This window comes from Vulpes vulpes, chromosome 11 (genome assembly GCF_048418805.1).
Source record: "Vulpes vulpes isolate BD-2025 chromosome 11, VulVul3, whole genome shotgun sequence".
Taxonomy (NCBI): Eukaryota; Metazoa; Chordata; class Mammalia; order Carnivora; family Canidae; genus Vulpes; species Vulpes vulpes.
The window spans coordinates 48,532,032-48,557,208 of record NC_132790.1 but is presented as its reverse complement, the minus strand read 5'-3'; the positions used below and the strand labels follow the sequence as shown (position 1 = coordinate 48,557,208).

Below are 25,177 nucleotides of genomic sequence, written 5' to 3'. Positions count from 1 at the left end.
AAACCAGTACCCTGAAACCTCCATATACAACTAAAAACATAGCAGTCATCTTATATTTTTATATCTATCTATCTTTGTATCTATGTATTTATCAATTCATAAACAATTCTGTTACTCAAGCAAAACAAAATAAGCATGCTAACAATAAAATTTGTTTAGGTTATTTTTATGAAAATGATCTGCAGGCTGTTTTTTATTATCATCAAGGTAATCATTCTAATTTCCATTATGAATCAACCATAGTTTAATTAGATCGTGATTTATGCAAAACCTGAAAACAAGTGACTATGTAACTCTCAGAGGAAGCTAAAAACCTCCATTATAAAATACTTTCTTCTAAACATTCTCAGAATCTTATCTCTTTCACTACTGTATACTCAATGAAGAGTCACTTGGGAAGGTAGGATCAGTCAGTAGCATATATAGATGCTTGCGTTCCCAAGTATTTTAGATGTTGTTTGTTATAAGGACAAATTAAGCTGAAAGTTGTAGCCTGGGGGGCTTTTGGAAAAGAAAAGCCTTTAAGCAATTAATGAATTGTTCAACTTGTGCCTATGTGGAGAGCATAACCAGGCAACTTATGCAGCAATTTATAGTAACTGGGGTAAATGAACCATTGTTAGAAGCGGAATTTATTAACTGTTTGCTAAATTGGTAATTAGCTAGTGATCTAATGCTACAAACTGGAGGTCTTCATAGCACAACAGAGCCAGGATTTTCTTGTGGTCATTTAGAGTTTAAATTAACTGACTTCTTCAGTGTTATCTCCATTGGGAGTTAAGGCTTGTTTTGTTATATTTAACTTTTTTGTTTAAAGTGGAAACAAAAACTGGTGGTAAAATCAGGAAAAAAAGGTTGAAAAGGAACTTTTAGATTTTATGTAACCTTAAATTTGGGAAATATTATCAACAAATAATTTGAGGCTTTCTTACATGCATGTCTTCTGTATTCAAATAGATGTCATTAATCTGAAGATTTGAAATCAAATTATTCTACTTGATCTCATTTGTATCTTTTGAAAATGTGAGAGTTCTTTTGCTTTTCCATTCCCATTCAAATGTTTGGCATGGTGTGAGCACATTGTTACTCAGTAAATTTGAATTATGAGGGGTTATTTATTGTCTGAAGAAGATCAACTTTAGAAACATTGAATACCTCTCAAAACAGTGTAGATCTATCATGGGAAAATTATAAAAGCACAGAGCAAAAAATCATAATAATCCCATCTTTAGAATTATTTTGCCTATAATATTTCATCAATTGATCAATGTATTATTGAAAAAATACAATAAATATTTCTTAATATTTCTTATTTCTGGTATTTCAATCAATACCAGATTAGTCTAGCTTATCAAAAAGTAAAATGTGGAAAGAGAAAAAGAAAGGTAAAATGAAAATTTGGCCATTGTGTGTTAGTTTTCAGCTGGGCACCATGTCTCTTACTGTAAGTAAAATTATATTTAAATTAGATTCTTTATTTGGATGATTTTTTGGACTTTTGTGAGGAATATGTGTGTATGTGTGTGTGAAAACACCTTATGAAGTTGATCATACAGCTTCTGAGTATATACTGGGAAGCTGAATCCTTATCACTCTGAGAAGGAATTCTATCACTATTCTCCAAGTAGATTGAAGTGCAGCATCATTGCTAAACAATTGATTGTTAGTATCATCACAGAATCATTGACTAACAGCAAGCTTAGTTATAAAACTTGTGATAGATGACTTTGAAGAAGTCACTTTATCCTTTTGAGTTTAAACTTCAAAATGTATATGTCAGAGATGACAATATCTAAATAAGAGGGTTGTGAACTGGAACATACTGAAACTAAATTAAAAGTCAGAATTTGACTTAAATCATTTATCTAACTTCCCACTAACTGCAGCATCTTGGTAATTATGTCAGCTTGAGCATTTCCAGTGGTGAGAAAACTTAAAGGAAAAGTTTTCCTTTGAGTTAGGATTTCAAATGTTATTGAGGGGCCAGCAAGCTACGTGGAAGTGAGGAGAGAAAGGGTGGAAGTTTGAGTATAGGTTATCAAGTAAGAAAATGAAGAATCTGTTTTGAGGAATTGTGAGTATCCATGTAGTTTGAAGTTACAATATTTAGGATTTTTTGTGGAGAGGACAGAATTGGGTAGAGACAGACACATGCAGAGAGAAAGATAGCTGAATAGTTAATAAATCCATGCTGGTAATACTTTGTGTGTTTTATTCATAACTCCATTCCTACACCAAGCATTATGACATGTAGGTCCTTAAAATATTAGGTAGAATCATTTGAAATTCTTGTTTTTCACTCATTTTTAACAGACAAAAAATGGCATATAATTCACATTTCAACCTTATATTTATTAGATAATTAATGAATAAATGTGGAAAAATATGGACAGCCTCAAGTATACTCATGGATTATGGATGTATTCAATAAAAGATTCAGATCAGTAGTTTCAGCAGGAGGATGACACAGTCGAAGCTGTGCTTTGGAATGATTCTTCTGGTTTTATGGCAAGGCATGGTTTATGTAGGGAGGGAGAAGGAGGAGAATGAAAAGCGTAATTTAGGATGTTTGCTATTTGAGATTTTTTAAAGACCTAAAATTCAGCATTGTTTAAAAGAAAAAGAAGAAGGAAGGAAGGAAGGAAGGAAGGAAGGAAGGAAGGAAGGAAGGAAAAGAGAGAAACCCAGGGTGAATGGTTAACCATATACTTCAATTAGTTTGAAAATCTAATTTTCTGTTGAGTAAAGGTTTGTCAATTGTCCAAGTGAAGGTTTGTCAATTGTCTGTTTGAAAGAATGGTAGAATAAGAGAAGGATATATTCGAATGGAATTAAAATGGAATCTCTAAGGCAAATTACATCAATTCTTCTGTAATACACCTCTACAAGACTAGGCCAAGGAGTTTGAGTTGTTTTCAAAATCAAGTAATTTCTCTCTTTGAAGATGGAAAAAATGTAGCAGGATGGATTAGTATTTTTATCTTTTCATATGTTCAGATCAAAACTAAATTATTTGAATTTTATGATTAGAAATATATGTGATTTTAACTTAAGAAAGTTTCTTCTACAAATTTTAATGTTTACCTTAACTTTCCTTACAGATTATAAGCACAGGGTATAAATAATTAGTATTTATACTAATTAATATAAATTAGTATAATAATTTGCATTGTACATACTACTGTATATGTACAATGACATACAATAATTATATACAACTTGTAAAATACAGAAAAGCACAAAATTACAATTGAACATAATCCATTTCTTCGAGATAACCTGTAAACAACTTATAATATATTTACAGTCTCTGTGCTTTATACTCTTTTGTGCCCCCATATTTACCAACCTGGTTTTATTTGGAAATGGTTGGAAATGGTTTTTGGTTTTCCTTATGTCCGTTTGCTATTTCTGTCAGTGCCCCAGAGTCTCTTCCTTGGACATAAATCTTGGCACTGGTCAGTTGAACAAACCCATATCAAATGTTCAGAGGTTAGTAGAGCTCTAATGCAATTGAACTAGACTAAAACAAAATGTTCCTTCTCATCTTCTCACATCTTATGTAGAGGTAACGTGACTCCTGAAAATTTTGAAACAGTGTGTAATCCTTCTTTGGCTAAAAGCAGTATATATAATTATACGATTTCAAGAATCCATGAATTTCAATATTCTTCATCTATATTCAGTACTCTTCAACTATATCACTGCTTATTGACATCATTGTTTATTTATGAATCACATAAATCCTACGACTTATGTCTTCTCTCACACCATGCTGGATTCATAATCTCCAAATTTATTTTGAATTTAATGTTGATAGAGTAGAATAGGGAGAGTAATGTTTTGCCACCTTAAAATCGGTTTCTGTGCAATGCAGGTTTTCAAGCCAAGCTTGGTAGTGAGGCTCAATTACTGAATTTAGCAGAGGGAAATAAAGTGGAGGTTAGTGAAAGATTCCCTCTACTGGCTCTTATTGATTTTTCTGAGTTCAGGGGTCTAGACTTGAACAAGTTATTGATCATTTCTGAATTGAGCCCATTTTTACTCGAAGGACTGATCCCTCTCAAGAGTCCAATAATTTATCTATATTCATAATTTCTAGTGCTGCTAGACTGCATTTCCCCCTTTTTGTATTTTTACTAGCATTTTAAAGGGAAGGTGGTGAAGGTTAATCAGGCAAAGCTTTCTGCCATTAGTTTTCATTGAAACCAGAAGTCAGCATCCTAACTTCATCCACAATGAATGTGAGGTCATTTTCTTCTTTTCTGTCATCTCCTTAAACTTGATGGAGCTAGGGAACAGCAAGTCATCATCCTTGAATGATAACACATTGTATATTGTAAGCAGTTCATAGATATTAAATATTGTGAGGGGATCCCTGGGTGGCGCAGCGGTTTGGCGCCTGCCTTTGGCCCAGGGCGCGATCCTGGAGACCCGGGATCGAGTCCCACATCCGGCTCCCGGTGCATGGAGCCTGCTTCTCCCTCTGCCTGTGTCTCTGCCTCTCTCTTTCTCTGTGACTATCATAAATAAATAAAAAAATTAAAAATAAATAAATAAATATTGTGAGGTCAGTTATCAATCTTCTCTTCCTTTAGATAAATAATGTCATCTTGATCATTTTATTTCCCTTGAAAGCGTAGATTTTAATTTACAAAGGAAGTGAAGTGACATATTATTGATATATGAATGCTCATTTTCTTTCATTATACAATTTCTTAGACACCAAAAAAAGAAAAAAAAAAAGAAAAGCCCAAAACAAAACAAAACAAAAACAAACCTCAAAACAAGTTATCTAGGGCCTACATTGTTCTGTGTTCTTAACATGCAAAAGATATTGTCACAGAGGAAACAACAAAACAGCTTGTTCATTAACAAACACAGCACGTAGATGGAAACAAAAGGACAGAAAAAAGATCCGAATTATCCCTATGAATTCCTCTTCTTTAGAAAAATAATACCCTATTTCCCCCTCAGTAACCATATCCTTTAGGGCATGCACTACATATAAATTTTTCCATATATCTGTGAATCAGTATGTAAGCCTGATAATTTTTGCCAAATAAACACAACATAAATTCTCACTTGAAGTCAACTAATGGGTACTTCAAGGACAATTTTCTGCATGTGTTAAATGAGTAAGTTGAAAATTTCACTGTTCTGAAGCTCCTTTGGTGAGGATGGGGATATTACAAAGGACTTTGGACAGTCCCATAAAAGAAAAATTACACCATAATACTGTCCCTCCATAGGATAGTTTTTATTTTTTTATTTTTTGGATGCAGGATTTCTTTAGGAGACATTTGAATTATAGTCTATTATCTCTATAATTGGTAACCCCCTCTGCCTAGGAATGAAAACTGGTTCTTAAACCAGTTTGGTATTTCAAGAATTATAAGTAATGTTTAAACATGTATGGCATATTCCATGGCGTTTCATAATAATTTATATATGTGCAGATGGAAGGGAAATAAAACAAAACAAAAAACCTGTGTCTTTACCAAAAACTATGTATTCTTTATTTTAGCCAAGATTGTCCACAAAAAGTACAGGAAAATGAACATGTAATAATGAAGGCTTAATATTTGTGCACTGCTGGAGTGCTTCTGGGTGATTATGTTTTAACAAAAGTTAATGGCCAAGTAATGGAAATAATGAGCTGAAGTGAAAATCCAATATGAGTTTGATGAGCAGAACATTTTGAATGAAAGTATACTAGAGGAAAAAATCTCCATGGAACATTTCACATCTTAGTACTCCTGGAGCTTATTAGTTTAGTATGAAAAAGGACATGATTGATAAATCTAAATGGATGTGTGCTGATGATCTCTAACAGTGATGAGGCAAAACCTGGAGTTTCCTTAAAAGAAAAAATAAAAGACAAAGACAAAGAGTAAAAAAAAATCTTTAAAAGGCTTCTCTGTTTTCTTGAACTCTCCACATGTATTCACCTATTTGCACATGGCCTATAATGCAGACTATGGAACAACTGAATGTTCAGTCTGCTATCAGAAACTATCTGAGAGATACCAGACTAGGAGTAGGAAAGGCTGATGAGAATGGCCATGCCAGGAATGATGATGTGTAGATTTGAGGCTCTGATGGACAAATAATGTCAATTTAAAGACATAGATTAAGGAATAACATATTTATCACATGGAGGACTGGAAAGACTCCTTTAATCCCAGATAATAACTCAAATCTTTAGAATCCATTCCCTTAATTACTGGAGAAAGAAAGGGGAGTGGTAAAACTTTCTGATAACAGAAATATGCATTAGTATTCAAAGAATCAAAAGTTTGAATGATACCATCATCATCACCACCACCACTACCATCAGCAACAGCACATCAATATCATCACAAATAACATTCATTGAGCATTTATTACATCGGACAGGGTACTTTACAAAATTTATTTCAAGTCTCACAATTCAATGTGGTTATTCTTTTGAATTCAAATTTTATAAGTAAGGAAATAATTTTATAAGTAAGAAAACCTCATAGTCTACAGGATAGTCAGGGCAACTGAGTCTTGCTTTATACATTGAGTTATACTGTCACTCACAATGTTAGAGTGCTTCATAAATTATAAGCGCTATGGATTTATTAGCAGTTATAATCATTATCAATACTAATATGATTTACTGTTTGAGAAGCAGTTCATATTGAACATTCTGTGATATAAACAAGAAATAACTACACAGAATTCAAATTCTAATATAACCTATTTTCATATATTCTTTATTTGCATCATTCAAAACAAAATGAATGAAATATTTTGTAATATATAAGTAGGTAACTTCTTTGTTTTTTATTGGCAACTTCTTTGTTAATCAGAGTTCTTCTAAAATTCATATCATGTTCTAGTTACTATTCATCAAATTTTAAATTTTAAGATAATGATTTATGTATTTCTTTAGTAGAGCAGATAAATATAAAAAAGAAAAAAAAGACAAAGAAGATCCCCTTCCAAAACAAACAAAAAAAAAACAAAATTTGAAAGATTCAATAAAAATTTGGCAGAAAAAGAGAAATCAATATGACCTTTGGTATTCTGTTGATAAAACAAATAATCAATTGTTAACTTTTAGTTGTTATAATATTGTTGTTATACCATTGCATTTACAGTTTAGAGTTAAATTGCAGTTGAGCATAGGTTTAAATTATATATATATTTTTATTTTATTTATTTATTTTTAAAGATTTTATTTATTTATTCATGAGAAACACAGAGAGAGAGAGAGAGAGAGACAGAGAGAGGCAGAGACACAGGCAGAAAGAGAAGCAGGCTCCATGCAGGGAGCCTGACGTGGGACACAATCCCGGGTCTCCAGGATCATGCCCTGGGCTAAAGGCGACACTAAACTGCTGAGCCACCCGGACTGCCCTAAATTCTATTTTTTAATTTGAGTTTCTGACATGCTTTCAAATAATAAAATGTCATACTTCTGCAATTAACATCTTTCATTACAATGTGCTATTGCTCTGCACATAATTTTATGCTTTTTAAAGTGCTGTATTTTTCACTTTGAATGTTTCTTTTATAATACGTTGTTATTTTTTCTCCTTTCTTCCAGTATAATACTAGTCTCTATAGCCCACATAGGAAATTGCCATTTGCTGTTTCAATCTTTAATTTGAAATGAATTCAAAATAATTGAAAATTGTGAATGAGAGACAAGACCAATTCATTTAACATTTTTTTCAATTACTATAGGTTGATGAGTGGAAAACCTAATTGATGTAGGTCACATGAATGATAAATATACTTGTATTCCATGAAAATAAACCATGATTTGAATTTGTATTCCTAATGTGAAACATACATGACACAAACTTTTCAAAACCTTAACAGTTTTTTAGTACTTCCTTTTCCACTTAAATTTATATTCACAACTCTTATCAGTTGGTGTGCTTTGTAACAGAGAGAAGTGAACAAAAATTTTTATTAAAAAATAAAGTGTCATAAGTAACTGATATTCTATTTTTAAAAAATTTATGTGTACATTTTAAATTTTAATTTTCAAATTTCCACTCATATTTTTATAATGCATGATTTTTCATATATCTACATATGCCTTCTCACACTGCTTGATGGAATTTGTCTATTGTTTAGATCTTAGCCTCTTATTTTAATATTTGGATGTTTAATATTTTTATATCTAAATAGAGTTTATTATTCATAAAACCGGGTATTATACAATAAAGTAACAAATTGTATATTGGTAAAAACAGTATTTTGAAACAATATTTTGCAAGTTTGTCTGTCGATCTTAAGTGTAAAGATTCCTCTGGAATTATTAAATTGAATCAGTTTACAAGCATTAACATATAGATCAGAGTTTACAAACAATATACAGATTGGAGTAGGCAAAATGCTGATTATATGTGGTCCAGTCTTGCTTTTACTTGAAAAATAAAAATACAAATATTGGGGCAACCCTGGTGGCCCAGCGGTTTAGCACTGCCTTTGGCTCAGGGCGTGAATCTGGAGACCCAGGATCGAGTCCCACGTCAGGCTTCCTGCATGGAGCCTGCTTCTCCCTCTGCCTGTGTGTCTGCCTTTCTGTCTGTGTGTCTCTCATGAATAAAAATAAACTCTTTTTTTTTTAATTTTTTTTTGTTTTATTTATTTATGATAGGCACACAGTGAGAGAGAGAGAGAGGCAGAGACACAGGCAGAGGGAGAAGCAGGCTCCATGCACCGGGAGCCCGACGTGGGATTCGATCCCGGGTCTCCAGGATCGCGCCCTGGGCCAAAGGCAGGCTCCAAACCGCTGCGCCACCCAGGGATCCCTCATGAATAAAAATAAACTCTTAAAAAATACAAATATTTCACATTTTAGCCTCCTTCCTGAATGGCACTTTGACCAGAAGAATTTGACTTTTGGAAAATAGAGTGATCTGAGTTTGAAGCTAGTATATTTGTCTCACTAGTCTGAGGGGGACAGAAGTGAGGAGAAAAGGAATCAAGAAAACTGGAAAATTTACAAACTGTTTTTCAACTTATGGAAAAAAAGTTTAGTATGTTTATATTTATTGCAACAGAAAATTCATAATACTGTTCCTCTCTCAATATATTTGCTTTGACAAATGAGATGCTCCCTAATTTTTAAGGCTCATCATATGATGTCTATGAATACTTTTTGAGGAACATTCTATGGTGAACTGAAATAAATAGGACAAGACTCACATGGCACCTACAAACAACACAAAGTAACACATTTCAGATGTAGTGGCTTGCACCAATATGACAAATATATTTTGATGATATAAAAATTTTTAGTGCATTCAGAATAAATGATAATCAATTTAAATTATTTGATCTTATTATACAAAAATATTCTCTTCTGCTTTAAGAATGTGCCAGGTTTTGTTTTTATTTGTTTGTTTAAATTTCTATGAGCATCAATATAGAAACATTTCAATTCTACTATATGCAATTCAACCAAATACAATTGAATCATAAGATAATATTGATCTCACAGTTTGTGATTTTTGCCCTGACCCCTGCCCCAAGGAACAAAGATATTTTCTTTCAAAACAAAATACCCAACATAACGCATTTCAATCCCAGGTGGTCACCTTTTCCAGGCATAATAGATCCTTGTGCCTGAACTAAACCCAATCAGTCTGTAAATTATTTAATCTGAAATGGGTTATTTAAGTCAGTGTTTCTCAGGTTAGAATGGGAAAGAAAAAAAAAATTTCTAAAGAAAATTTTCAAATATTTCAAAATATTCCCAAATTACTTAAAGAATTATTCAAATGGACTCCTGGCTTATATTATCTTATACTGTATGATAACTTAGATCCAGACAGACATAAAATAAGACATAAACTCCTTATCCTTATAGCAAATGAAAAACAAACTTTTAAAATGACCTATGCAACCTTATTATTTCAACATGATGGAAGATATTATTTTGTCAAAGTTGAATCACCATTTGCAATGCCAATATGTTAATGATTAGTAGAGCTTGGGCTTTTGAATTTGGCATACATAGTCCTATGATGATTTGACTCTCTCATAATTTTTCCCCATTTGTACTCCTATGATGTCATTTGGCTTTGTTTACTAAAAACAAATCTTTACACATTAAATATTCCTCTGCATATTTTTAATTTGCCTATGGCAACTAAAGTAACTCTATATTATTTTGCCTAAACAAGACTGAAGAAACCCCAGCAAACCCAGACACAAATCTCACTTGAAAGTATTCTGCCATAAAGTCATTATGCAAAAGATCCATGCTTATATCATTTTAAAATATTAACCTTAAAACAATAACAGAAACTTTAAAACTTATAGATAACTTGTGAATTTCCAAATCAGCAGATTCAAGATGAAATAAAAAATAACTAGCTTAATGAATGTGTTTTTTTCTTCATAACCTGGTGAAATTCCCATTGGTGCTAAAACACCATGGAGGCAAAGAAGTCTGACCATATTGATTGAGATAGAACTTTGGGTTCTTTTCAGTCACTATATAGACAAAATCATATTTTAATCTGTTCATGAAATATTCAAAATACTGCAAACTCTTTCTTGTATACTCTGTATCATCTGCAACTTCAAAAAGTTTGATTTTATGAGTTTGAATTATGAAATAGACCTCTAACCTTTTATTCTCTCTCACTGCTTTATCTCCCTTCTTCCAAGAGATGGTTGGTTTTGGAGAGCCTTGAGGTTTGCACTCTATGACGACTTCTTGGCCTTTGGTAACAATTATTGTTTTCTTCAGTTGATTCAGTGCAAAAGTAGGAGCTGAAGCTATGAAAACGAAAATGTTAATTCTACCAGAAGCAATGGCAATAACCTTTAATAGATGATTCATCAAGATTTTGCACTCTTGTAGGATACATTTCTAATAAAATCACAGGAATCTACACATGTGAAAGGCACTAACTCAAAATTTGAAACTAATTAATTGATATCTTATTGGCTGCTTTAATTAGCAGGTAATGGTTTCTATGCTGTGGGGCCCATAGACAAAGGTTGTTTCAAAATATGACGTAATTTAAATATGATTATCAATTTTACTTGTAAAAGACTAATGAGCACCTTGAGCAGAAGATAAAAGGGCTGGTCAAAAACATCTATTTGGGGCTTTCCTTTAGCCTCAGAAAAGCTGTCCTTTTCTTATAAGGATGATGATAATGGTTGATATCTTATGATGAGAAAGTGCTTTACCTTGGATTGTTGTCTTTACCTTGGAGTGTTGTTTTGCCTACTCTTAGGTAAGAGCTTCATGAGTAAATATTAAGCATTGTTATGGGAACATGGAAGGGCTGCTGGAAATGTACATTATGATCCCCTGCCCTCAACATATTCTTTTTTGAAACTTAACATATATTGCTTAGGTGATTTTTACATATCATAGAAAAGATATTGTATAAACCTATTAAAACTAAAGTTAGAAAGACCTTATAAGGAAAAGTTAAGGGACAAACTGTATACAATGTAAACTTGTCCCCTTAAGCTTAAAAAACATGTATCAGCAAAACACAGTATTTCAAGTCATAAAATAGGTTATTATAAAGCTTTAGTATAGTAAGAATTATAGCATGAAAAGAAGCTACACATTCTTCCTATTTATCTGCTTAGAAATTGTATACCTAGAATCTTCAGCTCAGCACTGGCATAAATGGCTCCATATTTATTCTCAGCCAAACACTGATACATTCCAGCATCTGATTGATTCACATTGTGGATCATCAATACTCCATTAACCATCTCAATCCTATTCTGTAATAAAATAAAAAAGTAGGTATAGAAAGTGAATAAATCATACAGATTTTGCAGTTATTCTCTCTTAGACCAAGGGCCAAAAGCCTCCAATGAATGCAGTTGAGCATTATTTGACAACTTAGCAATACAAATTTACTGTTCATTATTTTATGATAAAATACCTTTTGTAAATTATAATTATTTCTTGGTCAGAAAAGATATTATAACTATATTTTCCTGTAGTTATTCTTATGAGTTTTAGTTTTAGTTTTGTTTTTATACTGAGAAGCTTTTGTTTAGTATGCTTGCTCAGTTTGTGAAGTATAATCAGCAGATGAAACTTTTATTTGAATTCATTTTACAGAAGAAGAGGAGGTTCACATATGGCATTTGGTAATAATTGTGACTATAGACAAGTGGGATCAAAGTTAAAAATAACCCAACTCAAAACAAGAATCCCGTTACTATATTAATCTGGTCAGAAGTTTGCCTTTTTCTCACCTCCCAACAAATTTAGAAAAAACTGCCTACTAACTGGAATCTGTATAAAATTATTAACTATGTTTAATATTAATATCAAACATATTAACTTCATTTTTGGATAAAATTTAATAGAGAAGTCAAAAAAACTATGCATGTGCAAATTGAGGTCAAGTGAAGCCAAGAGCACATTTCAAAAACAAATTTGAAATTTAAAATGTTATTAAACAACCAGATGCCTTGTCTACTTAATGCCAAGCAATCGTTCTTTTAATTTTAGTGAGTGGTGCTTTACCTATCAACAGAGATGCCAAGTAATTTTACATAATTTTCAAAATAAGCCTATTCAATTTGCAGAAGTATTATCTGCCAGTAGAATTTAATTGGACGTGGGAAGTAGAAAATATGACCAGTGTATTCCTTTCTCAAGATATTCCTAGGAAATTAGAGGGAAAGGGACAATGAATCAATGTCTCAGGAGTCTCACACCCTCAATTTTCTTTAATGGCTCTATAGTTCTTTGTATGTGTGTATTTCTTTTGTGTATTTGTGTATTGTTTGACTTGTCTGGTTTTGTAATAAGGGAACGTTGGAGCTAGATGGGATTATAGGGATAATCTGATCCAATCTCTTCTTTTACAAAGGAGCAAACTGAAGCCCAAGAAGGTAAATGGCAGATAAGAGACCTTTGGGTAGTGGCAGGACCTTGTGTTTAAAATTTTAACTTTAAATAACATCCCTCCATTCTGGCCATAAATAGTGAACCATTCTCTCTTTTCTCTCCTTCCTGCAAAAGCCACAACAAGGGAATTAGCTAAAATTATTACCATTATTCTAAAATGAAATAGTAATTGATTTCAAAAACATGCAGTAGATTTACTAAAAATATATTTAAGTCTTCTAAATCCTGTTAAGTAGGTTGTCAAAGAAAAACATGTCTAAGATACAGAAGGCTAGGATTCTAGTATGGTCTCATCTCTCACTAGAAATGTGATCTTGGGCAAGTCACTTTACTACTTGGGCCATCTGCAAGATGACAGTAACCAGCTAAATGATATTGAAAAGTCAGCTGGAAATAGCAATGAATCTATGATAGTAATTGATATTTTTTTATGAGTTTTTAAGATTGAATAAAATTTAAAGAAACAACGTTACTCAAAAAAGTAATGAGGTAATTAAGAATTTTATGTATCTGTTATAGTTCTTACTTCAAATATACTAGAAGGCATAAATAAGAAATGACTTCCCATAAGACAAAAAGAGGATAGTTTGTCCTGTGTGAAATCTAGTTAAAATTACACAAGAACAGATTAACAGTTACCAACAGTACCTGAGGCAGGAGAGGCACTCCATTCTTCAGCCAACGGTATGTGGGTCGGGGTTTTCCAGTAGCTTTACATTCCCATTGAAGAGGGCTCCCACTGTCCAACTGAGTGTCATTCAGTTTTTCCACCCAGTGTGGATAAGCTGTAAGAGTTTAAGCATTAAAGAAAGGTGATTTCATTTTTCAAACACTCTACCAAATTCAAAATTTATATGGAAGTATTCCTTGCATTAAAAATAAATTATCAATTCTCATAATTGTATTTGGAAGAAGCATAGCATTGCATTTCACAAAGAACTCTATTTCCTGTGTAAAAAGATAAAGCAATGAGAATTCTTGACAATTTAAAACACTTTTTGTAAGCTAGGTCAGTATATCTTACTGTTTTATCAAATTTACAGCAAGTGTCTATATTATCCCCAAGTAATCAGAACGTGTACAGTAGGAAATCAGGTACTTAGAGATATCATTTTTTCCCAGGTATTGGGGCAGAATTTGCACAAGTTGAAATAATACAACATGTCTATTTACTGAATAGCTGCTTTGTTTTTTTATTTTTGTTTTTCCTAAAAGAACTTGAATGGTACAGGGAAAATAATTTGTAAATTCAAGTTTCAGTTGGTGTAAAATTTTTCTATATTTACTAGCATTTTTCAAAAACTTTAAAAAAGTTTTCAAAATTACAACAGAAAAATTACTTTATCAAGAAAGATATAACTGTTTAAAATCTATACGATACAGAATAGTGTCTTTATTGGCTAACTTAAAAAAAAATACTGAAAACAAGTGACTATTTGTCCACAAATACTCTGTTTATAACAACTGAAACAATAACTATGAAAAAATGTTGAACTGAATAATTGTTTCTCTTTAGCAACCTATAACATTTTAGGGACTCCTGATTGGCTTAGTAGTTGAGTATCTGCCTTTGGATCAGGTCATGATCCCCAGGTCCTAAGATTGAATCCTGAATCAGGGTTCCCACATGGAGCCTGCTTCTCCCTCTGCCTGTGTCTGTGCCTCTTTCTTTGTGTCTCTTATGAACAAATAAAATAAAAATCTAAAAAAAAAAACCAATAACATTTTATTTTGTGATCGTGAGAACTTTGATCATTGATTCATTCACCTCATACTACTTAATCCTTTTTTAGTCTTAGAGGTTATCAGGGATATAGGAGCATCTATGACTTACATTTTTTTCTTTATACTGTGGTAGAGGAAATATAGTCAGTGCCATAGGATATGATAGCACAAGAAAGAAGATGTACTGAACGAACCTGCATATGAACACTATAAAGTGGGTCTAAAGGCACAATGGATGTCCAAAACCTAACGAGTTTAGAAGCGAGGAGAAGGAGCAAGAGAAAAAGAATTTTCATTTATTAAATGCTAGTCTTAAACACTGAACTATATTATCAATTAATTCCTATAACATTGATGAGAACAAACATATTTACTTTTATGAATCGGGAAACTTTGGTTCAGAGAGGTTAAAAAAATTTACCCAAGGTTATACAATTAACAAGGGATAGTAATCATGTTCAAAGTCAGGTATTTCTGACTCCAGGCAGCATATAATTCTCTTATTCCACTTGGGCATATTAAAAAATGAGTTGGAAGCATTTGTTGCATTCCTACTGTGTTTTGGCTTCTACTGGTCTCTAAATGGGAATTTTGTTTTCAGTAGCTCATTGGTCTTCTAGGCAATATAGTCTGGTTTTTAAGGAGCCTTAGTTTGGTGTAGTCAGAATCCGTAGGCCTTTGAACACACTCTGAGATTCAACTTTAAGCCTATGAGCTGTCAAGCAAAAATCTTAACCACGGTGAGCTTCAAATATTAATTCTGACTTTTGTGCCTGGCTTCTAAAATCATTCCCTTTATAGTTATCTATATTATCTGTCATATATACTAAAAATACTGATAGGAATGGTAAAATACAAAAGCAATATTAAATTCTACTTTATTATTAGGACTTTCTGCATGCTCTCCCGTTTTACTTTGCCAGTCTACTTCATATTACTCATGATCCTTGTAATCCAAGTATACAAATGTGCTGTTTCCCAAGCACACCCTTCATCTATCTTCTTCAAAGTTTTATTTTTTCCTTCAAAGTTTTAAATCCATGCAGAATGTTCTGCTTCTCTTGTCTCTTTTAATTCTACTAATAATTTAAAGTTTAGTCTAAATTATGTAAGGTTTATTAACCCTAAACTCCAAAGGAAGTCATCGGCACCTTCTTTGGACATGTTTACTTCTTAGTCTCTTGGAAAATAATCATATTGTAGCTTATTACTCCTGTTGCTGACTTAAACTGCTATTGGATTTTTCAGGTGTTGATGATTTGAGATGCTCATGTAGATAGGAACATCATGAGGAGCAAAGTTGACATGACATGTACATTTGTTTTAGAACATAACACTGTTCCACATATAAAATTAATTAAAGGATACTGGTTAGTTATATTATTATTTTAGGGTAACTATATTTGATATGTCTCTCAATGTGCTACAACTCATGCTGGTAGATGCAGCTTATGGGAGTTGAAAAGAGATCTTAAAAAGTTACTAAAATAAAAAAAATAGGAATAAAAGAATTATTAAAATAAAAACAGATTGTGTCATTTGGGAAAATAATTAGAAATAAAAATAATAATTCTTCAAACATAATTTGGATAATTCTATAAAATTTCCCTAATTTAGAGTCCTGATTCCAACATGAATTTGTCATAGGAACCAACAAGTGATGAATGAAATTAAGAAGAAATAATTTCTGCTTTCTTGTCTTCTTCAGTGTGTTACAATGTCTGTTTGTTGTCAGCTCAAAATCTAATAGATGAGATAGACATGTAATTAAAATGCTTAAATTCACTCTACCAACAATTCTACAAATAAAAATGTCCTATTATACTGCCCCTGGAATTAAACAAATAACAACAACAAAAAACCCTAGTAACTTCTTTATCTTTTTGTCAGGCCACCATTATAAGGGGTAAAAGAAAAGAAAAAAAGAATGAGAACTAATGGTGAGGATTTTTTTTCTAATATCAATATAGATAAGTTAACAGCAACTAACTATTCTCCATCCAACCCATGCCTTAGCTCAGCTCCTCAATATCTCACTGAGAGATAGTATCAGTGACCTCCTTATAGTTGAGGGTCAAATTCTGGTGTCATTGCAGTTCTAATTTGTAATCTGCTTTTATAGCTTATTATTAATGGGACATATAGTAATAAGCTCCTTGACCTTTCTAGACCTTGGTTTCCCCATCTGTCAAGCAGAAATATTAATTTCTAAGGGTTATTATGTTTTTTTTTAAGATTTAATTTATTTATTCATGAGAGAGAGAGAGAGAGGCAGAGACATAGGCAGAGGGAGAAGCAGGCTCCATGGAGGAAGCCTGATGAGTCCCGGATCCTGGAGTCCTGGGATCATGCCCTGAGCCAAAGGCAGATGTTCAACTGCTGAGCCACCCGGGTATCCCGGGTTATTATAAGTTAATGCATGTAAAGTACCTAGTAGTTAGAGTAGCTTCTAAAACAAGTTCTTGGCAACTATTTGTTGCCTATTCATTAGTCCTTTAATCTCTCCTCTCTTTCATTTCTTCATTTATTTTTCATGGTGGAAATGTATCTAATAAGCACATCAGCACAGAAACACACTTAGACTATAGCTCATTCTTTAAAACTATAAGAGTCAAGTGAAAAGTCAGTACAGAGGCTTATTTTACATATATATAAGTATATATGTAATTATGTATATGTATACATATATGTTATACATTGGGAATTGAACTATTACTTTTTTTCTTTCTTTTTTAGACACGTGACAACCATGTTTTCTGGTCAGTAATGTTCTATCAAACATTGTACTAAATCAAAGTAGACAGATGAATAGTAAAGCTGTTTGTTCTTTCCTACTAGTGCTGAGCTAGACTAGTGGAAGGAAGATTTTGACAGACAAAGGAACTGCAGAACCCTTACCCAACAGAAAACCTAGTGAACTGACTTATACAGAAAGGGTTTTAACAAACCTGTGGAAATGCAACATAAGAAAGGGAAAGATTTTATCCTGGACTATGCTTTTAGTGCAGCATACACATACATTCATGAGTCCCAGTGAAATAGGAACACCAACATAGAAAGCATTTTTGCTTTCAAAGTACTAACAGCTAAAAAGCACATAGCACATAATACTATAATCTTTAAGTCAGTAATTGTAGAAATTCCAATATTATATTTACTAGGTTAGCCTGATTATTCATCTATAAAAATATTTTTTTCCAAAAAATCTTTTTTTAAAATTAATTCGTTTTTGAGAGAAGGAGAGTGTGAGTGAGGAGGGGCAGATGGAGAATCTTAAGCAGACTCCACTCTCAAGGAGGAACTCAACACAGGACTTGATCTCACCTTTAAGATCATGACCTGAACTGAAATCAAGAATCCGTTGCTTAACCAACTGAGCCACCCAGGTATCCTCCAAGTTTCTTAAAAGAGAATTCTAGAAACAATGAAACCAGCAGACACAGTAATTCAAGGATACAAATGTAAGACTAGGAGTTTATTTTCACTCAACTGGCTTTAGGTAAAGGACAGTGCTCTCATTTGACTCCTCGAGCCAAGACTAGCTGTGATAGAAGATGCTTCAGAAATCTCACCAGGGGCAGCTGGCTTAAGTAACACCCTAGATAAATACTCCCAAATAGTCAAAAATTTCTTTGAGACCACAAGCCTGAAACTGAAAGCTGTGAGTGCACAAAAAGCCAGGTTGGGATATGCAGAGCTTGCTGGCCAAAGACAGTTGGAGATAGTGGGTTCTTCCAAATGCTGACATATCAACATTTTATGCTGGGGAAGGGGCCTGGATGGAATGCTGGATTTGAGGTTGTTCCAGAGGAGCCTGACTCCAAGGTGTCTAAGAAAGGGGTCTACTCAGGGAAGAGGCTATAAGTTTCTGAACACAGAAAGTGCTTCAGGAGAAACACTCAGGTCTCAGGAGGGTCAAGTGATTATCTTTTGACCCATCAATACTTAACATTAAGGAAGAGTTGCAGAATAAAGTCAGACTTTCCAAGATGTAATTCTTCTATCACATTAGCCAAAACTTCTGCCAGTCTTTGGTCAACCCCAGGCAAGATCTCATTGCCTGGAGGTTGGACCTAGTGCTTGAAGATCTTTCTGAGAAACTGTTGTAGAAAATGATTTACAAAACAAAGCCACCACTAAACAGTTGCTTAAACCCAATTCCTTTCCTTCTTTTAAGGTTCTATAGTCCTGAAACATTTCTTTAAAAGCCAGAAAATCCATAAATGTGAGTGGCATGTAGCCACTTCATTTTATGGTGCTGTAAAGTTGTTGTGAAAGCCACCATTTGAAATCCAAGAATCTGCTTCAGTAGTTGTTCTTCAAGATACCTTTCTACCAAAGAAATAGATTCTTTGAAAATGGGCATTTAGGTGATTTTATTCTTTCCTGTGTCTTCAAACTCCTGGTAGTACTAGTTCATGAAATTTGAAATAATTGGAACTCATCTGTCATCCATGATAATGTCCTTTACATATCCAAGCACAGTATTACATTCTGGGTCAGAGGTGGACAAGGACAGCCTGAGGCTTTCTTCAGCCAAGGGCCTCTGTATTCACCCACAGGGAAGCAGGCCTGTCTTCTCTTATTCCATCCATGGCCAAGGGCCAGCCTCCTAGTAGCTCTATAGAAAACAGTCAGTCCAGCAGAGTAGCATCTATCATGAGGCTGGGGCCTCAGACTCCCTGGAGGTGGCCAAAGGCTTGCTGGGCCCAGTGTCTCTTGTGTGCTGCTGGCATCACAGAGTGTGCTGTGGGTTACCTGACTTACATATAATCTTTACTGTGTTCCTTGAAGAATGGTGTGTCTATCTAAGCATTAATCCTTATAGCAGACAATTATAAAAATTACCCACTGTGTGCTAAACATAATGCTTAGTTATGGGAAAAATAGGAAAAAAAATAGTCTTTGTCTTGGAAAAGCTATTATAATCAATTAAAAGCATTTATAATCAAATTACAGACATTGGAAGGCATTAAAATTTGTGAGGGTAATCATCAGAGATTTTACAAAAATAAGAATATCTATAACACTACATTGCAATGAAAATAAAACTATGTTCCTTATTGGATATTTAGTATAATGCAATGTTAATTTCTTTTAAGCATCTTGGTTATAGGTATATTTTATTTTTTTTTAAATAACAAATTTATTTTTTATTGGTGTTCAATTTGCCAACATACAGAAAAACACCCAGTGCTCATCCCATCAAGTGCCCCTCTCAGTGCCCGTCACCCATTCACCCCACCCCCCGCCCTCCTCCCCTTCCACCACCCCTAGTTCGTTTCCCAGAGTTAGGAGTCTTCATGTTCTGTCTCCCTTTCTGATATTTCCTACCCATTTCTTCTCCCTTCCCTTCTATTCCCTTTACTATTATTTATATTCCCCCAAATGAATGAGAACATGTAATGTTTGTCCTTCTCCGACTGACTAATTTCACTCAGCATAATACCCTCCAGTTCCATCCACACTGAAGCAAATGGTGGGTATTTGTCGTTTCTAATGGCTGAGGAATATTCCATTGTATACAGAGACCACATCTTCTTGATCCATTCATCTTTCGATGGACACCGAGGCTCCTTCCACAGTTTGGCTATTGTGGACATTGCTGCTATATTTTAATACTGATATATTTCTCATCTACATTGTCAATATAAATATTTCAGTGATCAGAGTGACAGTATTCTTACTCTACAGGATAACAAATTATTAGTTGGTGGGGCATATGACATATATTTAAACTCATAGATAACACAGCTTTATGTAATATTTTTCTGTACACAAAGTACCTTCTTGAGAGGTCCTTATATATAAAATTGCTTAAAATTGTGTGATCTTCATTCCTTTCTTTTTTCCTTCTTTCTTCCTTACTTCTTTATTCCTTATATGTTTTTAGTCTTTCTTTTCATTTATATTGGTAATATACAGACTAAAAATTTTGTGTGGCTAAATAAAATGAAGTCTTTGATTAATCATCAGAAACTAGAAGGGACAGAAATAATCAAAGAAATTATTTCATCTATAAAGCTACCATATATTATAAACAAAAGACTATTTACTTAATAGAATAAATATGCAGTTTTTTAAAAGTTTTTAAAACTTTTTAAAGTTTCAATTATTAATAAAATTCAGAGGTTTTTTTAAAGATTTATTTATTTATTTATTTATTTATTTATTTATTATTTATTATTTATTTAAGTGACAACAAGAGAACATGTGAACCAGCCACATGAGGGTGAGGGGCAGAGGAAGAGAAAGAGAGAGGGAGAGAAGCAGACATCCTCCTGAGTGTGGAGCCCCACATCTTGGGGCTCAATCTCTGGACCCTGAGATCATGATCTGAGCTGAAATCAAGAGTTGGAGTTTTAACCAACTGAGCCACCCAGGTGCCCCTAAAATTACTTTTGGTTTAAATTTTTTTTCTTTTTTATGAATATTGTTATTTAAATGTATTGGTTAAATAAGATATATAAGTTTATCTTAATTTTTATTATTTTACTACCATGGACTGCTTTATGTTGTGTTGTTTGTTATATTATGTTTATAATGTAGATTCTGAATTATAAATAATAAAATATGTGGTTTAAATTTATGCCTACAACCTATACTACTACATACTTTGTAATGATTTGATAAAAAGAAATATGAGACTAGAAAGGTTGCCTTGGATCCTTGGTTCATCCATTGAATCTAACATCTAACTGAACATGTAAAATATTCCTGTAATTACTCTTTACAGAGGAATGTGAGCCACAGGAAAAACCTTATGTTTTCAGTACTCTGTGAATATTGATCATTTGGGTAAAAAGTGTCAGCCTCTACTTATACCAATATGTGAAGCTCAGGCTATAGATCGTCCAACAGATATCCATTCTTCTGGAAGGAGAACATTACAAATACAAACTGTGTATACAGTGCAATATTCATGCATTATGCTCTTTATTAACTGCCAAGTGGAAATGCTAGCCAAGATTCTTTCTACTTTCTAGAGTTTGATGGGTAAGGAGAAATGCCATCATGTCAAAGGCAACAGGTTTAAAAGTACAAATTGGGTAGATTTGTAATAATCAAGATACTTCTGGAAGTGAAATAGGTCTTGTTGTAATTGTCTCAGTGCTACAGACATAAGCTGGGACCATCCAGGCAAGATCAAGAGCAGAGTAGAAAACTACCCTAAAAAATGGGCTGCAATGAAAGGCCAAATTCTTTCAGATACTTTCCCGAATTGTCCAAAATATATAGCAGAGTGGCAAGCTGGCAGTTTCTTTTACTAGTCTACAATCTTGATTATTTTCTATCCAAAATGATGCATGCGTTGGGCAGGTTTGTCCTTCCTGGTTGGCCTACTGTGTACATCTAATTGTGTGTGACAAGGAGATCCCACACTTACTTCTTAGTAGCATACTCTCTTAAAGTAAATCAGTAATATTGAGTGAAATCAATTTTTTCCCCTATTTTCTTGGAAATAATCATTACTGCTATGAATCATGTAGCTGGAATGGGGAGAAGTAAAAGTAGAGTAGTGTCATATAGGAGCTTCTGTCTCAAACTATAAATCTAATTATAATTTAGGGGTGGGCCATTTTTCATCTCACAGAAAGATTTGGAACTTTTCTCAAATAGCCTTACGAGTAACAGGCAGTCGTGGGTTTTTTTTTTTTTTTTTTTTTGTGGTTCTGGTGGAACATTTGTCTTTCAGTATCAGCTTTTCATCTATAGAGAAACTAGTATCATTTCAGACTTTTGAGGATAAACAGATATGATAGGAATGTTACTGATATGATTCAAGTCAAATCAGACATATGATCTGAATGTTAATTGTTGTTCACTGGAGTGCAGAAGCAATGATTTTTTTCCTATGGGTTAATGATAATAAGAAATCATGAACAGTTTGTGAGTTTCATCAAACTATAATACCCATGGCCTAAAATAAACAAACCAATGTAGTATTTCAATCTTACAAACTTCTAAACGACTTTGTGTCTTTTTCTCAGAATATTTTCCCCTGTGTAACCTTTAGAGAAAGGTTTGAGGAAATCCTTTGGAAAGCTTTCCCTGAATCATCCCAGTAGAATGCAGTAGACTCTGTTCCCATAATCTTTTGCACATTCCTTTATCACAGCAGACAGCATGCTCTACTCTAAGGTGGGGTTGTTTGTCATCTAATCCAATGGACCAGGACTTCCTTGAAAGCTCTACTGCTATTATATAGAGCAATAATAGGCACTTAATACACATTAATTGAAGAAATGCATGAATGAAATGTGCATGGTATATTCAGTAAGGTTGGATGGCTGAAATCCTAAAGGAGTTATTAGAGATAAGGAAAGAAAAACCAAGCTGAATTCAGATATTAATATTTCAAACTATGCTTTAAGGGTTCCTTTGAAGGATGTTAGGCTTTTTAGGAGAGCTGATCTTGAGATACAGTGACAGTTGTAGTTGTTGGTGGATTTAACCAAATATGCAATTTGGATAACTTGATATTGAAAGAATCTGAATTTTCTTATATGGATGCTCTGATCATAGTATTTCTCTTCTTCTTCTTCTTTTTTTGAGTATCCCCATCTAGGAAATAAGAATGCTATCACTTGCCTATTATGCCTAATATATATCTTATAAACAAATGTGAAAAGTAGATACAATTTATGATCCTTAGAAGTAAAGATGAGATAGTAGATATTTTCCCAAGTAGATTTTCCCAATTCTTACACACAACCTTTTTGGCTCCTTGGAATTTTGGACAACATAAATGTTTGTGTGCTGTAGAGGTTATTTATCATATAGATGTATTAATTTAGGCCAGGAGTCAGCAATTTTTTTTTCTATAAAGGACCAAATAGCAAATATTTCAGGCTTTGCAAATCATCCATTTAATTCTGTCTCAGCTACTTCATTCTGCATTTCAGTGCAATAGCTGACATAGACAATATGTAAAAAAGTAGGTGTGGCTGTGTTCCAATAAATTTTATTTATAAAAAAGTGACTGCTGGGCAGGATTTGGTTCATGTAACTCCTGACTCAGGCCAAAGGAGAGAATAAATTAATGAAGGTTACAAGATATTTGACTTATCAGAGAATGGCTTTTGTTCCAGGAAAACATCTCATTTTTAAGTATATTAACTCTCTGCTGTACAAAGAACCTGATAATTCCCCATTCATTTTTAATTTAAAGCATTTCTGTGTATAGGATAATTTTACATGATGTTTTACTATGCAAAAGAAGTATGATTATAAATTATTACTTGGTTTTTATGTACTACTTAGAAACAATATTCAGTTCAAATTAATTTGCATTTTCAGTTTGACTCAGGACTAGGGCATCATGCTTTGCTGAGAACACTTACTGTATACTTGTAATTGTCCCCGAAAGGAATTTTTTCCACGTGAGTTTTCAGCTCTGCACTCATACAGGCCTGCATCATCCAGTTGCACGTTGGGGATTTCCAGCACTGCCTGAGATTTCCGCAGACGTGCCTTACTAGGAATATAACCATTAACCTTCATCCATGTGATTGTTGGAACTGGGCTACAATAAGGAGCAAAAATACCGTTAATACACTTTTCTGCTATTAGGAACATAGATTCTATTATCTGGTAATTTAAGCACTTAATAGGCTGAGCACAATAAAGTGTAATCACAATTAGGGACCACGTGCTGGTTGATATACTTCACTTTCCATGTGAATTATCTGGTAAGCAGTTACATTCAGGGAAAATAATTTCCTTTTCTTTCATATATCAGTAAAGCAATTCAGAGACAATATTTTGTAGATTTTAATACATCATACTTTATTTTAAAAACTTTTTAAATTGCATGAATGGCAAAGTAATTTGGTGAAATTACAAAGGTAATGTATAATTATTCCAGGACATTACACAAAAGACTCATGAACTAAATAAATGAACTAAGATCTCTTTTTATCCCCACCTCCACAAATATGTTCTTTATGCAACAACAAATATAGATTGCATGTAAACTCACACTGTCTTTATGATGTATATGTGCCCATATATTTTTGTTATTTTTGTTTTGTTTAAAAAGCATAAGTTGTATACTTGATATTTTATAACTAAAAAATCAAATTCAAGATCCTGAGTTATTCTAGCTAATAGCTGCATATCATTCCATTATATAGATGTATCAGAATTTAATCAACCATCCCCTATAGTTAGGCATTAAGTGTAGTACCAGGTTTTTTATTTTTTTCTTTACTTTTTTTTACCACTAAGAAATGATATTGCTATAAAGAACCTTGCACATACATCACTTACTATTGCTTTTATTTCCTGCAGCAGACATCCACAAAAGTAAAATTGATGAATCAAAGGGCATGAATATTTTTCATTTTAATAAGTATTGCCAGATTGTATTTCAATAATATAGTAGCAGTTTTCATATCTACCAGTAATATAGGAGTCTGTTTCCCCATATCCTTGCAACCATTTTACATGCTCAATCTGTTTAATTTTTGTCAATATTGAAAAGTAAAAAATGACATTTTGTGGCTACTTTAATTAATATTTCTCTGAACTCAAAGAAGATTGAACTTTTTTTAG

General features: G+C 33.1%; 1 protein-coding gene across 5 annotated transcripts in view; it reads right to left on the bottom strand.

Annotated features, from left to right (window-relative positions):
• The window catches only part of CNTN5 (contactin 5), a 1,288,935-nt gene that overhangs the window by 264,885 nt on the left and 998,873 nt on the right, over positions 1-25,177 (bottom strand). For all 5 annotated transcript variants that reach the window (XM_072726266.1, XM_072726270.1, XM_072726267.1 and 2 more), the window contains 4 exons: positions 23,965-24,146; positions 13,544-13,680; positions 11,622-11,751; positions 10,626-10,776 (listed from right to left, as the gene is read on the bottom strand). In XM_072726266.1, coding sequence (XP_072582367.1) covers positions 10,626-10,776; positions 11,622-11,751; positions 13,544-13,680; positions 23,965-24,146 — 600 coding nt within the window. The remainder of the gene's footprint in view (positions 1-10,625; positions 10,777-11,621; positions 11,752-13,543; positions 13,681-23,964; positions 24,147-25,177) is intronic.